A 16,528-nucleotide genomic window follows, 5' to 3' on the forward strand; every position below is an offset into this window, starting at 1 on the left:
TTCCACTATCTTTTGGATTGTTATTACCAGTGCCAGATATTCTTAAATAATTATTTTATTTATTGCTCCAGTGGAAACATTAAGTTGTCATAGCTCAACGTGGAATCATCCGATTCGGTTCAATCAAAATTCAAATTAAATTCTTTTCTCAAACATTGACTTAGAAAAGATTTCTCTTCGCCGTCTTTGTGCTCGTTTCGCGTACGATTTGAAAATGAATCCATGATGGACGCCGCGAGTGAAATGCAGCTTCAATAACGCGATATTAATGTAATGTAATGGCGACACACGCCGTTGAAATGGCGCTTCGGATTTAATAACGTTAAGAGTCCGGGATAAAGGGCCCTCGGAAATTTAACATCGCACGCCGAATGCGGATTTCATTCTGGCGCGAAAATTGCCGTGCACGTTTCGCGCTATAATCAGTCGAATTAGTTACGCGAGCGATTCAAACCGGCGAGTTTATGGCTTTAATATCACGGGATGAGTCGAGAACGCGTCCGCGTCCCCTTCGTTAGGATATTCGCAAGATACGCGCAAAATGTTCAGGAGAATCTTCGTTTATCCTTTCTACAACTTTCAAACTTGCGTTTCATACGTATCTTCCAGTTCTGTGATATTAATGAACTTTCTGCGTCTTTTACACTCTTGCCTCAAATACTATGAAGAGGACCATTATACATTCACTAAAATGTTAATATTGTTCACAGTAATTTAAATATCATTTTCTTTTTATTTTTGTAAACCACACTATGCACCATATATACCTTACCAAGAATTATTTTCTTTTTCTACAATTTGTAGGACAGTTATCTGTTATTTAATACTCCGTACCTCGTTAATTATTCTGTGACAACCACCATGTAATTCGAAATCATAACATTGCCCTTCAATAAATTAGTTTTTGCCTCGATCCAATATTCAAATAGGATTTCATTTTTTAAATACCACCGATACGTTTCACTGTCGATCGTTTTAAAGTATTCAAATATTAACGCCCCATTACGTGAGATTCAAATTTCCACCTCGACGCACATATTCGACAACACGATCAGTAATTGCTAACTTTTTTTTTTATAAAAAAAAATAGTAATAGCCGTGTTATAGGAGGGTTACCTGTATATTTATGTTACCACAAAATATGATTTCACATATATTATTCACTAGTCAATCTATAATTAAATTAGTTATTAATCATGACCTCAGTGCCAGTTTACTTTGTAGAAATATTTTTCTATCAAGGGTGTCTCCTTCGTCATAGTTCTTCGCTCACAAACTAAAAATCATGCCGTTATTTGTTCATTTAAAATACTACCTTTTCTTTATAAATTCGATTCCTATAATGTACATACAGTATAAATGCTTGCAAAAGGCTGAAAAGTCAATCTAATTATTATATTCACAAAGTCTACAACAAAATATTAATATTACCATCAGAAAATAAATATTCAGCCCCTGTTTTCATACTCTTCTCTGGGTGCATATATGCACGATACCTGACATCTACGTATCACGATATTTCTAAAGTATTCCATCGATCCGTTAGTGTCAATTCCTTATCGCTTTCCCAGCTATTAGGCATTCCCATTTCAAGATGGTGGATCGCCATCAATCTTCCAGTACTTACTCTGAAAAATGTCATCGTGCTCCCGCCGTCCAAAGTGCCATAGGAGATCTCGGTTTGCTCCGCCAAATCGGCCGCGTTCTCGATCGGCGTTATCATTCTCTCCACGGTTAGGAAGGCGGCCAGATTCGCCGTGTAAGAGGAGATGATGATCAGCGTGAAGAACCACCAGATACCGCCCACTATTCTTGTGCTAGTTGCCTGATAATGACGATCGATACTTTTCTTAGTTCCAGGATAACAACTATGCGCGCGAGCAATTCCTTTCTGTCGAATGTACAAGGTCCCTTCGAATCGTTGAAAATTGCAACCCTTTGGGACCATTCATTCCGCGGTGCTTTCAGTGGATGAGGAATCGAAGGAACGAGACAAAGGGAGGCCGAGCAATGTTGAAGGTCATAATTGAGACTATGTACGGCATTCGAGGCGAGTTGAAAGTTTTTTGTGTTTGATATTTTCTTCCGGAGAAAAAGAATCCTCAATTAGTTGGAATTGGAGAAATGAAATGGCTCGAAAGTAATAAGAAATAAAGTCCAGGACATTGCAGTTTAGATGGATTGCAAATAAATGAAAATTCCTTTATAGTCTTTCTTTAACCCGTTGTCTACCACGATACTCACATATGGGTGACAAAGATTTTCACTGGAGAATAAATGAATTAATTTTGAAAGCCAGATGTCGAAAAAATTTATTTCGATGGGATTGGTAAATTCTAAAGAGTTAGATCATGTCATTTCTTATTATATAGAAACAAAATTCCTCATAAGAATTTTTATGATTATTACTCTGGCATCCAACGTGTTAAAAGGAAAACTAAGGAACTAAAGTGTAAATTCACGAGTGCTAATTGAAGAATAGCTTGAAAGTAATAATAAATAAAATCGAGAACATTGTAGTTTACATAGATTACAAATAAATGAAGATTCCTTTACAGTTCTTCATTAAAAGGAAAACTAAGGAACTGGAGTGTAGATTCGTGAGTGCTAATTGCAATGGGAAGTCATGATGCGAAAGTATCCGAGTCTATCGGTACTTTAAAGTCACTCGACGGTTCCATGCTCATAAGACAATTGCTTTTCTTGGGCGAGCCGCCTTAATTTTGCATCTGAGAGCTTGGAAGCTCGTAAAGAGCATCGTCGATCAATCGAAACCGCGTTTGTGGAGCAAAGACGATTTAAGATCCCTGATGCTCCCGTCGACAGCTACATTCCACGCTACGACCGAAGAATGCAATATGCGGTCTCATTTATGCACCCTGAGACCGCTAATGGCATATTTCGAGCCATTAGCGGGATCGAGTCGATCGAGGAAGCGAGGTACGCGAGACATTTCTGAGCAATTCCTCCGTACCCACTTCTTCGTCAGCTCCCTAGCGCAAAGATGCCACTCAGAGTTGGGTTGCAATTATCACGAACACAGCAAAGGGATCTGGTATTATGGTTTACTGTCTTTCAGATCAAAAGCGCGAAGCGACAGCTTGCCAACTACTCAGAAACAATAACAAGATGTAGATGGTTCGAATATAGACGAGACTGTTTGCATATATATCCAAATTTTTATTTACGTCATAGGTACGTTTCTCAGATCACGCAAAAAAAAGATAAGTTTCTTATAGTAAAATTGGAAATACGCTTCATTTTATAGGAAACCAAGAATTAAAAATGGGAAACAATGAAGAACTATGCTTAGTTTGAAAATTGTGTAATAAAATGGTGGAGTGTAAAAATTCTGATATGCATGTTTCTGATCGTATATAATGAACAATGAATATATGTATTACACCGTCAAGTAGTTTGATATTTCAAAAGAAACGTCTCGTTTACATTGAACCACCTTCATAAAATGTAACTGACACCACAGACGAGGTATAAAATAAACAGGACATTCTGTCCCGCCACTACGAAAGGTTTCGTTCATAAAACCTTGCGTTGAAACAAAGGACTCGGAGAATTTAACTTTCGAGAAGAACAGAACTTTCGAGTTGTCAGTATATGAATTCAGTATAACCCATTCACTACAAAATATGTATTTAATATTTTATAAGCGTATCGTCTAAATTATTTATTATTTTTATAATAAAAAGTAACATTAAATATGTCTTTTACACTATATTAACTTTTCATTTTTCCTTTCTAATAATTCCTAATTCAAACGTCAATAAAAATACTCGCTGACCAATTGTAATAAATCTAAACTCATAGCGCAAACTACAAGATATCTCGTAGTTGGCAGTGAATGAGTTAACTAGAAGTCTACAAACTTTTTCCTCGAATCAATATTTCAATAAATTCATTCGTAGGAACGTGAGCACTTCCCTTCCTTCCCTTTATGTGATCTTAGATTATAAAGCGAAGGAAATATTAAGCTCCTAAGTGCTATTTGATCGTTTTTCCATTAGAATGTAAGATATTCCATTGAGGTCTGAGTACAGATGGGACTTGGAAGTTCGTAGTAACGGGAATATTTTCAAATTACTCCTACCTTAGCTGTAATTTGAAAATATTCTCATTTCTATGTACATACATACTTCAGCTCCTTATATATTCAAGCATTCTGAGTTCATTGCGTTTACACAATTTTGAAATATACCACATCCCATTTATGTTAATATAGAACTATGAGAATAGATGGAACTGATTATTAGAGGACTTACAGAGACAATTTATCTACGTTAACTGTGTTCACCGACTTTAAAAGTAAAAATTCTCATTGTATGACCTGTCGATCCTATGCCTCGTCGATGGTGTTACTCTATCACCATCAGAAAAGGAATTGCCCGCCTCCTAGCGATCGATATTTGTTCATATCACCAGAGCGGTGCATCTGCGATTATCTTTCTAAACGCAAGTATCATTGGCATCAGAGAAAAATGTTTCGAAAGATCTACAGTCTATTAAAACGCACTACTGGTACAATTATGTAAGTAAATTACAATTATTTTAAACGCTAGTACCTGCCAGAGGCATTCTTCTCGACTGCCAACTATACTTCGTTAGCCTGATGCCTTTTATGCGATCAAAGTACTCGCGCTCTCGTGTCGAAAAGACCATAACCAACGCACACATCCGTTCGTCCGAGTGTCTAACCCTGGGCGAGTAAGGTATTTCTTTTGAAACACTAGAGCGCTTGCGTGAAAGCTGATTTTTCGCTTTAAATTCCAGAAAGTGAAACGATAAAAGCTGTTTGGAGAGGCGAGGACTCCATGGATGTACTGGGTGAACCAAATATAAGATAACGAGTGCTGTCAGTCTTCAGATGACCAGGTTTAAAGTAAACGTATCATTAATTTTAGCAGCTTCTTGCTCGTCCAGGGTTAGAGGGGAGAACTGGGATTTCTGAGTGTCCAATATACACAGAATCGCCAGGCTGCTATGAGACTACGCTGATTAACAATTTTCGCAGAGTCGCAACGACAACCCCGCATGTACATGCCACCAGAGCCGGCTAGCACCATATGTTGTACAGGTATGGCCCCTTAGAGATCGTAAAAGACCACTTGCCTGCGTCTCTAAGGGCCCCAAATTGATTAGGATTCTATCTTACGCGATGAGCAATATTTTCTATACCGATGAAGGTAGTACTATGTACTTTCATCTTGGATCAGCTAGCAGGAATGTAACAATGTTTGCTCATGTAACGAACCCTGTCTTAGGTTGTTGTGCAATTGATCGCTCGTTGAGCAGCCTCCAATTACTCTGTAGTTTCTCAGTTTATAGATTCATAGGTTGAGTGATTAAGAGGAACGTGTTGAAGGCAGGATTCTATGGATAGTAAAGCTTACGGATTAATGCAACGAGCTTGAAATGGGTATACCCATCCATAGCTATAGCAATATTATATTACTCCCAACTCCAAAACTATTGGTGTTAACTGACTATGAGAATATTCAAACTTCTAAACTAGCTATTTCCCTGTAAAGATGTGTTCCTATCTGTAAGAAGGTAGTCTGGTATAGAGGGTCCACGAAATTTCGTTTTCTCAACTATTGTATTTTTTAAACATCTTCGAAAAGCATCTATGAAGTATTATGGTGAAATTTGTAAATATTTTTATCAGTGGAGCTTACTCTTCTATTAGCAACCCGATCGAAAATGTTTATATTCAGCTTTTGCATGGTTTCAAGAGACCTTTCTAGTGATTATACAAAATTATTTGTCAACTATTTTTTTGTATGTTTTTTCAAGATCATCTTGAATTTTTTCCAAACAAACATATTACGCTTATCTGTTAGAGGATTTCAAGACGAATTCGATAAATATCAGAATATAAGATTTATATATTTATTTATAAAAAAATTCAAGGTGATCTTGAGAAGAACATAAAAAAAGAGCCCACAAATAATGTTTTATAATCATGTTAAAGCTCTTTTGAAACCATGCATCCTGTATATCTTTATCTCACCTAAACCCAAAGAAATAAAGTGCTAAATCAATGACTCACCAAAAGAATTGCCCAACAAAAAAATACACAGGGCGTTACTAACGTTTCATATGAATGGCTTACACGTTTAATAGTTCTGCCTAACTTCGCAAGAAACTTCTCGAAAGTGGACTTCTAGACCAATATATTCCCGTAAGGCAAAGGAATCTATCGAAGATTCGATTAACCCATCGAACCAGTCGTTTCGCGAGGGAAAAGTCCGTGTCACCCCCAGTTCGATTCTCCTTTCTTCCAATAACTGTCAGAAACGATTTAACCCCTGTAGCCATAAGTTTCCTTCCCTTCTATGATCGTGCGTCTCACGAGCGTCTGAGGAGTCTGGTTGTTTTGACCGGTGAATTGCGGGCAGCTGCCATTTTCAGGGAATGGCCCCAGGTCGAGGGAAGTGGCAAACTAATCGACTGATACTTTTTCTATTCGCACATGGCGCCTCACTTGCAGGTGTCGAAATTGGATGTTCTTTGCTCACGCGAGATTAGAGTGTTTTCAGCTCGTTTGCTCGCATCGCAATTGGACGCTGAGCTCTTTTTATCGGTACACGTCCGAGAGGGAACTTCTATGCTTGAACAGGCGGTGTAATAATTGTGACGCGACGTAGATCTTCTTTATTAGAAGTGAGTAAATTAAAGATGAGTCGGAGATGTGGGTTTGCCGTGATTAAGCAGCACAGCAAACGTTGCTTGAGTGTGGTTTATTTAAAAGTGTTAATTAAAAGGACCATAAAATAATACTAAAAATACTTTTGAATTTTTATAGTTTGAAACGTTCGAATAAACAACAGTTAAGCAATGCTTGGTTTTTTACTTCACGATTATGCTACTTTATGAGATTTGTTATAACAACAAGCGATATTTGGTATCAACATCCGTGGATTCAATGAAATTGACGCTGCAATTAAACTCAAATACGAAAAACGTAAAATTGTTATGAAATATTTTTCTAAAGTACGGAAAAAATTTGTACGCGACACGACGACAATGTGATCAACGAAATATAAGGTGCTTGGCTGCTATGTGCATGCAGGGGTGACATGCGTTCTCTCAATGCGTCGATTTTGCTTGCTTCTCTGGGAAATTCCTTTTGGTGTTCATCGGTGCAAATGAATTTATGGAGAATAAAAATGGTACACAAAAAAGCAACAAAATTTCAGTTTGATTTTTCGGATGAAAACGATCCTCGATTTTAACGAATACGATAATTTTGATATTTTCGAGGAAGTTCAAACATTTAAATGTGTTATACAAACATGTTTGGTATACGTCCAACTACAGTGCCACCGAGTTATATTTGATCTTTCGCAAAAAATCAGTTCCTTTTGTAAACAGTATTTGTTAAACAAGCACATGTTATGTATGAACATTGAACAAAATATTGAAAGCAGAAAAATTTTTTCTGTACTATCAGTTTTTGTCGGATTTTAGGAAAATTCATAACCTCTGAAGACAACACAAAGATATATAAACCTTCTGTCTTGAGATTTTAAAAACCATAAGCTGAGTAAAATTAACAAATTTTAAGGAGAATTGTCAAACAAATATTTAAGTGCAAGGAGGAATTATTGGCAAACATTATTCTAAGCAAAAACCCAATAAACATATTAGCCGTTCACTGGACAAATCGATTAAAACCACTTTTTGAAAAATCTTAAATTTAAGTGTCAAACCACTTGCTATATCCATAACTTTTTATATTTATAATAACTTTCCTGAATAATGAAGGTTAACACCAGTAAACGAAAAATATTATTATATACCATTATTATATCCCATTATTATTATTATTATTATTATTTTTTGTAGATTTTTTATCGCATTTCTCAACCTTTTGTTTTATGGAGTTAATCGATTTGTGCAATATTTACTCATATATTGAGTAAATAAGCCAATGAAAATCATGAATTTTTTATTGATAACGTTAATACCCTGAGCAAACAAGAACGTATTTCACGTTTAAAAAAAGTACTAACAACTGAGGGAGCATATAATTTCAAGTGGCAATGTATTTCTGGAAAGAGTTATTCGGTCTCCAGTGTTGGAATTGTTCAAGTACTGTGATATAATGCCAACCGATGAACATCCTCCTCTAAAAAACTCGATTGCCTTTTGAGTTTGTAGTCTCTATTGTCGGAGTGGTACGGTGTACTCATATGGTGCTTGAAACGTTTTCTGAATTTGTACGTCGACTTTCGTGAGTAAAACAGGGCAGCTTGTTAGATATCGTTTATCTATATTTCTGCAAGCACCTCGCGGCTAAAAGATGGTCTCTCGACAATAAATCTGCCTATTCTCGTAGTTTGGAGTGTAAAACGAGTTCAGGGATTCCGACGCAATTTTTTTCAAACACAAGTGACACAGTTACAAGTTCCCATAATTCTACTTAAGCAGAAAATCTTATGGAGAAATGTAATTTTAAAAATTGCTGATGCGTCTGACCATTACTGGTTATTTGTACTTCCGTTGGCGTTTACAAGCATCGTCGTGTTACGGGCGTTACTTTTTATCTATCGATCTCATTATTCTTTTAATAGTTAAATACAGTGAAACAGACAATATTACATCAACGTTAATGTTTACAAATACCAAAATAAGTTGAATAATGATTAGTAGATAGACGTGTTAGCCAAGTCGATTTTCTCGAAAATAAAGCTTTACGCGTGCAAAATTGATTCCAGATTTTCAATTTATTTTGACACGAAGAATGACGTTTTCTTTGATTGTACTATGATTTCTACTACATCGGATGCAAAAAGTATTGCCAGAGGGTAAAAGGAGCTGTAAATCGAAACGAATGTGATTTCGGTTCTTGAATCCATTACTCCACTCAGATAATGAGAAATGTTTTGTACAGCTTCGCTAAATCGATTTTGCAGGATTTCTCAGACTTATTGGAGCATACATTTGATTTATAATATACAGTGGTATGTAAAATTTTCGAATTACCACAGTTTTCTCTAAAAAGAATTTTTTAATATACATAAAAGTCTTCATAACGTATTAGGAACAGATCAATACGGAGCTTGAAGTTGTCTTGAAAATTTCACACTTCCAATGTTTATTTTAGTACCCAAATATCACCAAATAAATAAAAATACGTTAGAAATAAGTAAGAAAAGAGATATATCCACAATCTTTAACATTTTTTCCAAAGTTCATATTTCAGCTCGAAAGCAGAATGTATTCGTAAATCTGAGTATAATAAATGGCAAAATGTAACAAATATTTTATACAACGTACATTAAACTCAAGAATTATCCCCCTTGATATTTTTCTTAGAAAAAATTCAGAAAAGGAGCTCTTCTCCGCTCCAGAAATAAAAATACCTCCTCAAGAACTCGTGTATCGAATTGTTTGACTATCACAAAATGCATAATCGATCAGTCTCAATTACTTTTTTTAAGAGTATGTACAAAATCGACGCACCAGTTGCTCCAAAAATAAAATATAAACAAATCATATTTCCACGAGTGAACGACTAACAATTGGCGTCGTAGAATTGTCAGACCTGTGGTAGCCTCGCGGAGCACTCGTCGCTCTATTTTTCATTTCCCCCGAGATATAGTTGTATCGACCATCCTTTAATAAAAATAGAAGACCAGCGGTTCCGTTGAAACGCGCAAAGACTGACCGTTCTCCCTCGCGGTGATTGAAACAGACAAAAACGCGTTTCCTTGGAAACACGGAAGGAAACAGCTAAATGTGGACGGAAAGGAAAAGCAGTGCGAAAGCAAAAAGAGAGAAAACGCGGTCGCGCGGGCAAAATGTGTAAAAAGAGACTGTTGTCTCCGTAATTGTTTGGCGAATAAAGCGGACCAGGTTTTTCGTAGCTCGTCCGAGTTCGTTTTAACCACCCAGTTACCTGAGTTCGTGTGTGGATCCACATTCACGAGTTTCACGAGGGCAACGAAATTCCGCAAGCACCTTTTAAACGGCTACCCACGTGGAGGATGATTTTGTTACGAGGTACAAGTTACTTTACAACCACTCGTGATATGGTTGCTAACCTAAATTTTTACCGCTGCTGCATTGCTGGGCCCTTCAATTTTATCCTCGTGGAGCTCGATTAGTTAATCGAAAATCGTATCAAGTTTTTTGATGGTCGTGCTTCATTCTATTTAAGATAATCGTATTAATGAATAGTTGGAAGAATGTGGATATTCTTTGATGTTTCTAATGGGAAGCATTCGATTGTGACTTTTTACTTGCAGTAGATGTAAGCCAAATTTTATACATTTTGTATTATTGATGTGTCTGGAAAGTCTATGCCGATTTTTGGTAGATGGTACAGGTCTGAATATATCGGAATGGTTGAAAACAAATAACATGTGTACGTCCCTTAAAAGGTGGAAAGGTTGTGTACATATTTATTATAGACTTATTATTTATATACGTGTCGATTAAATATAAAAAAAATCCTTTTTAAAGGATACATATAAATACTATCTCTTCAAAAAGACTTTCTACATAGACTCTCCATAAGACATTCGGTTTTTAAATAAATTGTTCATGTACCTTGCAAAAAATCAAAGAAGCTGAAGTCCCGCGTTTGTTACAAAAATTAAATCGGTCACCCCGCACTTCGTAAAGGATCTGATATTTAATCGACAAATTTTTAGTCAGATATGACATTCATTTTCTTCTGATCTAACTTCACGTAATTGCTGTATTTATTTAAATTATGTGCCCGACTCTTTCTTCGCTGACATAAACTAGAACTCATTTTCAAGCGTGTCGATTCAGCGTTTTGCGAATAGAATCAGACAAGTTTTTCTCGAGTTCCAACAAGCTACCCCGTGTATAGTTTTATGCGGTTATGAGTTTAAAGCGACTTTTCCTGTACGCCGACTCTGTGGTGACACGTTTACCTTGGGGTTGAGGTCGCTGCCCTGTTGCATAAGAGTGCCGACCGTAAACCAGAAGCTGTTGGCCAGGGTGAACTCGTTGACGGTTCTCAGCAGGGGAATGTCGTCGCTGTCGGGGTCCAGCGCGCTCACGTGACCACCCTGATGACAACGTGACCCCCGCCAAGTGGTGCGAAATATCAAGGACAATTACACGGGCTATTTTCAGAATTTTCAAGCTCTTCGCTACCATTGAAGAGCCGCGACTACCATTCCTTTAAAGTCTTTAATTTAATGGCGCTTTGATCCTCTCTAATTAAATGCAGAGAAGTGTTTTGCTAATTGAAAATTCCTGTTTCATCGAGACTCTTCAGTTAATCAGGTTTTATACACAAAGTGTTGAGAAAAGTTGTGGTCAATCTTCAGGACCGTGAAGAATGAGACCTATCAGTCATGAAATTAAACAGGGTCTTAATATTCTCAGGGGGTAAATTGATATTATGGAATCATTAATATTCATGGGATTTTATTCAGATTTATGAAACTATTTCTGAAGTGAAAAAACACAAAATTAGGCATGCATCTCCAGGGAATTGTCTAGACATTTAATCAGTAAGACTTCTTCATAGTATCACTACCACAGTCCACAATCATCTACATTCGTAAAAAGAATATGTTTCATTGCTCTGAAGAGCCTAATAATGTCTCAAACGTTCTAGTAAACTTTGGGTTTGTTCATGAACGACTTCAGTTTTGAATTTGGATAAACAGGAAAATTCTACAGTTAATTCCATTGAATTGCTGAAGACAGGCGTTTCACAAATCCAAGAGAAGGATGATCTCGTCTATCCAAGACCTTTACTTATCCGAAAATGCAATACGTCTTCAACTTTTCCAACATCCCGTAGTTCCAATTACACGGTCCATGTGCACCACTCGACGGGAGCCTACCTGTAGAGGGCATTTGCAGCTCGGGCATGCTCTAGGTTCCACCCATTCGTAGGGAGAGAACCTTGCCACTATCCAGATGGCCAAGGAGACCATCACGTAAGCGCCCATCATGGATAACCAGATCTCCACGGCGAGTGGATTCATGAACGAGAACAACCTCGACGGCGTTCGCCCGGAAACCTGAAGCAGTTACACGTACAGTGAAACCTTGTTTATCCTAATAGGTTTGAAAACGAGGCAATACGGATAACCGACGTTTGCTAGCTGTCCCCTCCTTTCGTCAGTCCAATAGTAATACTCGATGTTGAGAAATCTAACGAAAATCGATGTTGATGAATCTTTTGTCTACCAATGAACGTTCGATAACTGAAAAATGATGATCTTTTGAAAACGTGTACAAATATCTTGGAAAACATACAAATTTAATACATCCACCCAAATGTCATTAGAGGGTGGTGATACAATGGAGTTGTGAATTCAGACCACATTAAGAATTAATTATACCATACTTTCTGGAATCATATTTACGTTTTCTGGTGAAAAGGACATTGTATTATTGATTTATAATATCCGTAAACACGTTCAGAACATTTCGAAAATTACAGAAATATTACATTGTGCAGCGGTTTACCTGTATTTGTACAATTGGTTACTGAAGCATACAACTGCTTTTTTTCCTGAGGAGATTAGAAAGCTTTCTATCTGATGAAAAAAATGTATTCTGTTGAAGAAAAGTACATAGAAAAATAAGGCGCTGCATTTGTATTTTTATCTATCACCAATAAAGTTCGGTACAAAGATTCCAGTTTATGTTTGAATAACCCTCGTAATTAGAAATAAAGTCTAGAACATTGCAGTTCACATGGATTACAAATAAATGAAAATTCTTTAACAGTCCTTCATTAAAAGGAAAACTAAGGATCTGGAATGTAAATTCGTGAGTGCTAATTCCAATGGGTTTTAAAGTCACTCGACGATTTATATTTGAATGACCCTCGTAGAATTTTGGAATTCTGAATACAAACAAATGATTATACATTATAAAAGAACGCGTTCAAATATCTGCAGTTACATTCAACCTCAGTTAATAGAGGTTAGGCTACGAGTTCGTATATCCGAGACTGCGATTAATCTGTTCGCATAAGCAAAGTGCGGATAAACGAAGTTTTACTGTATTCCTGTATCACTGATTCTCGAACCAGCCCATCCTCGAACATCGTTCGCCCCCACGGTTCGCTCTGAACCGATTTTTTCGTCGTTAAACTCTTCGTCCCGTTTCTTTGTATCGTTTATCCAGTATTTTCACGCGCGAAATAATCTAGGGAGCGAGCAGTTCTGCGCTGCTCTTCTGCCCAGCGCCCTGAATGCCAAGACGATCCTTTATTTCGCTGAAATCACGGCTCCGCGCTATTCTTCTGGCCGTCAGACAGCGCACAATAGGCAGCTAGAACACGCTGCGAGAGTTCAACCGTTATATCAGTTCCTTTATCCTTTCGTTTCCCCTTTTTTCCTCCCCCCGCCCCCTCCGACCTTTGCTCGGAGGTTCCGTCCTCCCGAAAAAGTGGAGCGCGACTCGCGATTTCAGGTTAGGAGCGCAGAGGGTGAATCTGGAGCGCAACGCTGTCTAACGCGCGGACAGTTTCGAATGGTTTGTTCGAGGGTGCAACGAGAATCGGCCATTCCAAACGCGACAGCTTCTGATTTTCGTGCTTCCTATTTTCCTGTTTTTCCCGCATCCACAGTCGAAAGATTCACGAAGGAACGGATAGCGCAGAAGAAAGGCATCGGAAGTTATTAGAAGTTGCGGAGGACGAGAGTCTTTTGCAGTCACGCGCAATGGCTGAAAACTATAGCAAGGTTCGACGATTTTGTAAATTCTATAAGAATGGGAGTGATGCCTCAGTGATTGACGTGGTGGTGTTAGAGGTTCGTGGCAAGAGGACTCTCGAATTTCTTAACATTCTATTTCAGGAGAATTAAATTAGCATGACGAAAACACGTGGTCATTTTGTCTCCTATTGTGTTGATGAATATTTTAGAGTATCGTAGTTTGGTTATGATATCATGAAGGACATAATATAGTATTGTGTACTTGAAGTGTTACCATCTGTCTTTTTGATAGTGATCTTGAATACCCTTGAAAAAAGTATATCCATTGCCTTATGTTCCCCATAAAATTAGACATCTGTCTTAAACATTTTAAGTTATCCATATAAAGAAATATATAATCCAGCTAATCAGTCTTATATTCTCCATCCTCTATATAGAGGATGTGCTATTTCAGAGTCACATGGGAAGCTAATGCCTTTTTCCAATAACAAATAATGCCTTGAAACCATCTGCATCTATCAAATATATCAACCCTTACTCCATCCTAATGTATCACCTTTCTCAAACCTAAGTGCTTTCTTCTCAGAAGCATAACCTTGCCAGTCCCCTCGCCACACGATATTCAAGCAATTGGTCACCATCTACTAAATGCTAGAACTCCCTCCACTTATGGAATTTACAAAGTCCCCGAACCGTGACGCGATCCAGACCAAGTAGGCAGGCCACTCGCGATTAGGCCAAACGACAGGAGTAGTCCAATGGCGGAGCACCTCGTTGAGTATACCTTGGGGTTGAGCCCGCTGCCCTGCCTGAGGAACGTGCCAGTGATAAACCAGAAACTGTTGCTGACGCTAAACTGGTTCTCGACGACGTCGCTCTCCGCCAGGCACGGGTGAGGATTGTTCCACTCGTATGGGCTGAATCGTGCCATTACGAACAGGGTGAAGCTTACGAGCATGTACGCGGCCAGCACGTACAGCCAGATCTCGACGGCCAGCGGGTTCATGAAGGAGAACAACCGCGTCGGCTGGCTGGATGGCACCTAAATTACGTTACGCTACGATTTTAATTAAAACGGATCCCGTGCCGCTCCCCCGCCGTGCGACGGGACCTCCGCGGGAACGTTCTACTGCTAGATCGGTTCATATTGCTTGTTTCATCGAGAACCTCGTCCCCCTTCGCGTCGTTCGTGACCTTTTTCTCACTTGCAGCGTACGCAGGTTACGCAAAGTGACTCTTTCACGGTGACTGATACTATTGGAGGTAGCTAGAAGAACGAGGGAGAAGGTCTGTGTAAGGTTGAAGGTGAGGAAAAGAGATTCGAGGGATAGGGAGTACAATGATTGTTTAAGAAGGATATTATTTTACTGTGTAGGGTGGTTTCTTTAACCGTTTGCACTCGAGGCCTTTTCTGGCATCTATCAGCAATTCGCGATGCTTCTTTAGCATTCAATTGCCACGAATCCTAAGCTTAAGCAGAAAAGAAAATTATAAGAAGATCAGGCCACCTTCACCTCACCGACAATCATTTTATTGACATTTCGAGTTTCAAGGAAGTGAAACATAAACAAACTCTATTGTTGGTTGATTTACTGCGTCAAACCTAGTAGCGAACGAGAGTCATGTCTCGAGATACTGCATCACGTCAAGATGCGACTGAGAGTCACCTCTCGAGTGCAAAGAATTAACGTGGATGGACAGAATATCTCATATTCATTGGTGACTCGTGCAACGTGAACTAACTTCTTGCGTGTATCTTGCTTGTTTGTGTGTGTCTTACAAACTGAAGCTAACAACATTTCATACTTTGTGATAAAATCTGTTAAACTTAATTGAAAATATTTTAAAGTAAACAATGTTCTTCATTATCTCGTAGAGTTATTAAGAAAAATTCAGAGTGAACAGAGATCAACGTAAGTCGTTGTTCGAGCTACTTAAAAGATATTCAAAGTCATTCAGTGCTGATCAAAATCAATTAATAGAATTTAAAATTACACAAAAGCATTTAGTGCCTCTTTTAGTTATTATAAAAAAGGAAATTAGAATCATCGAACGTCAATGATAGTTAACAAGAATCTTCATTCCCAATGTACATCAAAGTCAACGAAGAAAATTAAAAATCGTTCAGGGCCACTCAAAGCCATTCCTTTTTACTCGAGTCGCTAGAAATCACAAAGCACGAGAGTCTACGCATAGTACAGTACTCTCCCTCGAACTAAAAAGCCATGATCGCTACCACGAGTGACCAAATGCTTTCAGACTTCGCAGGCAATGGCATTAGTCACTTTCCAGCAGTCACTCTGTACATTATCACTTGCTCTCCGAAACGATTTATAGTCCATAAAGATCCTGGAAGAACGTTCCACGAGAAATATCTTTGGAACCTGGAAACCGTGAACTTTATTCCCAGGTTCGTTTTTACTATTTAAAAAACCATTGGCACAAGAACGAGATTCTCGACGCTGGTGACAATGCGCCTTGTATCCGCGTTGCTACGAGAAATCGCAGCTCTTTCGGATTTCGTGCAACGAAGAATCGGGTTTCGGGACTAGTAAACCTAAACAAATCGTGACAAAAGAGCTCCGCGAACGACAGCAATGACTCACCTTAAACAGAATTCCAATACCAAGGTTCATGAACGGTTTGGTGAAGTCTATCACGCTCTCCCGAGCATAGTTTATCGTCATAGACGCGACAGCCAGGTCAGCTCTCTGTTGGCAAAAGAATAAAAGATTTTCGGTTAGAAAAACAATCCAGCGTGATTTTATGGTTGTTAAATTCGAAAGAGGATTCGAACTGTCCATCCCGCCATGCACTTTCATTGTAACGATGAATCGAAACAAAGG

General features: G+C 38.2%; 1 protein-coding gene across 4 annotated transcripts in view; it reads right to left on the reverse strand.

Annotated features, from left to right (window-relative positions):
• The window catches only part of LOC128876366 (glutamate receptor ionotropic, kainate 2), a 211,466-nt gene that overhangs the window by 26,010 nt on the left and 168,928 nt on the right, over positions 1–16,528 (reverse strand). For all 4 annotated transcript variants that reach the window (XM_054122677.1, XM_054122676.1, XM_054122679.1 and 1 more), the window contains exons 11-13: positions 16,289–16,393; positions 14,467–14,724; positions 1,628–1,825 (exon numbers count right to left, since the gene is read on the reverse strand). In XM_054122677.1, coding sequence (XP_053978652.1) covers positions 1,628–1,825; positions 14,467–14,724; positions 16,289–16,393 — 561 coding nt within the window. The remainder of the gene's footprint in view (positions 1–1,627; positions 1,826–14,466; positions 14,725–16,288; positions 16,394–16,528) is intronic.

Source organism: Hylaeus volcanicus, chromosome 5 (genome assembly GCF_026283585.1).
Source record: "Hylaeus volcanicus isolate JK05 chromosome 5, UHH_iyHylVolc1.0_haploid, whole genome shotgun sequence".
In the NCBI taxonomy this organism is placed as follows: domain Eukaryota; kingdom Metazoa; phylum Arthropoda; class Insecta; order Hymenoptera; family Colletidae; genus Hylaeus; species Hylaeus volcanicus.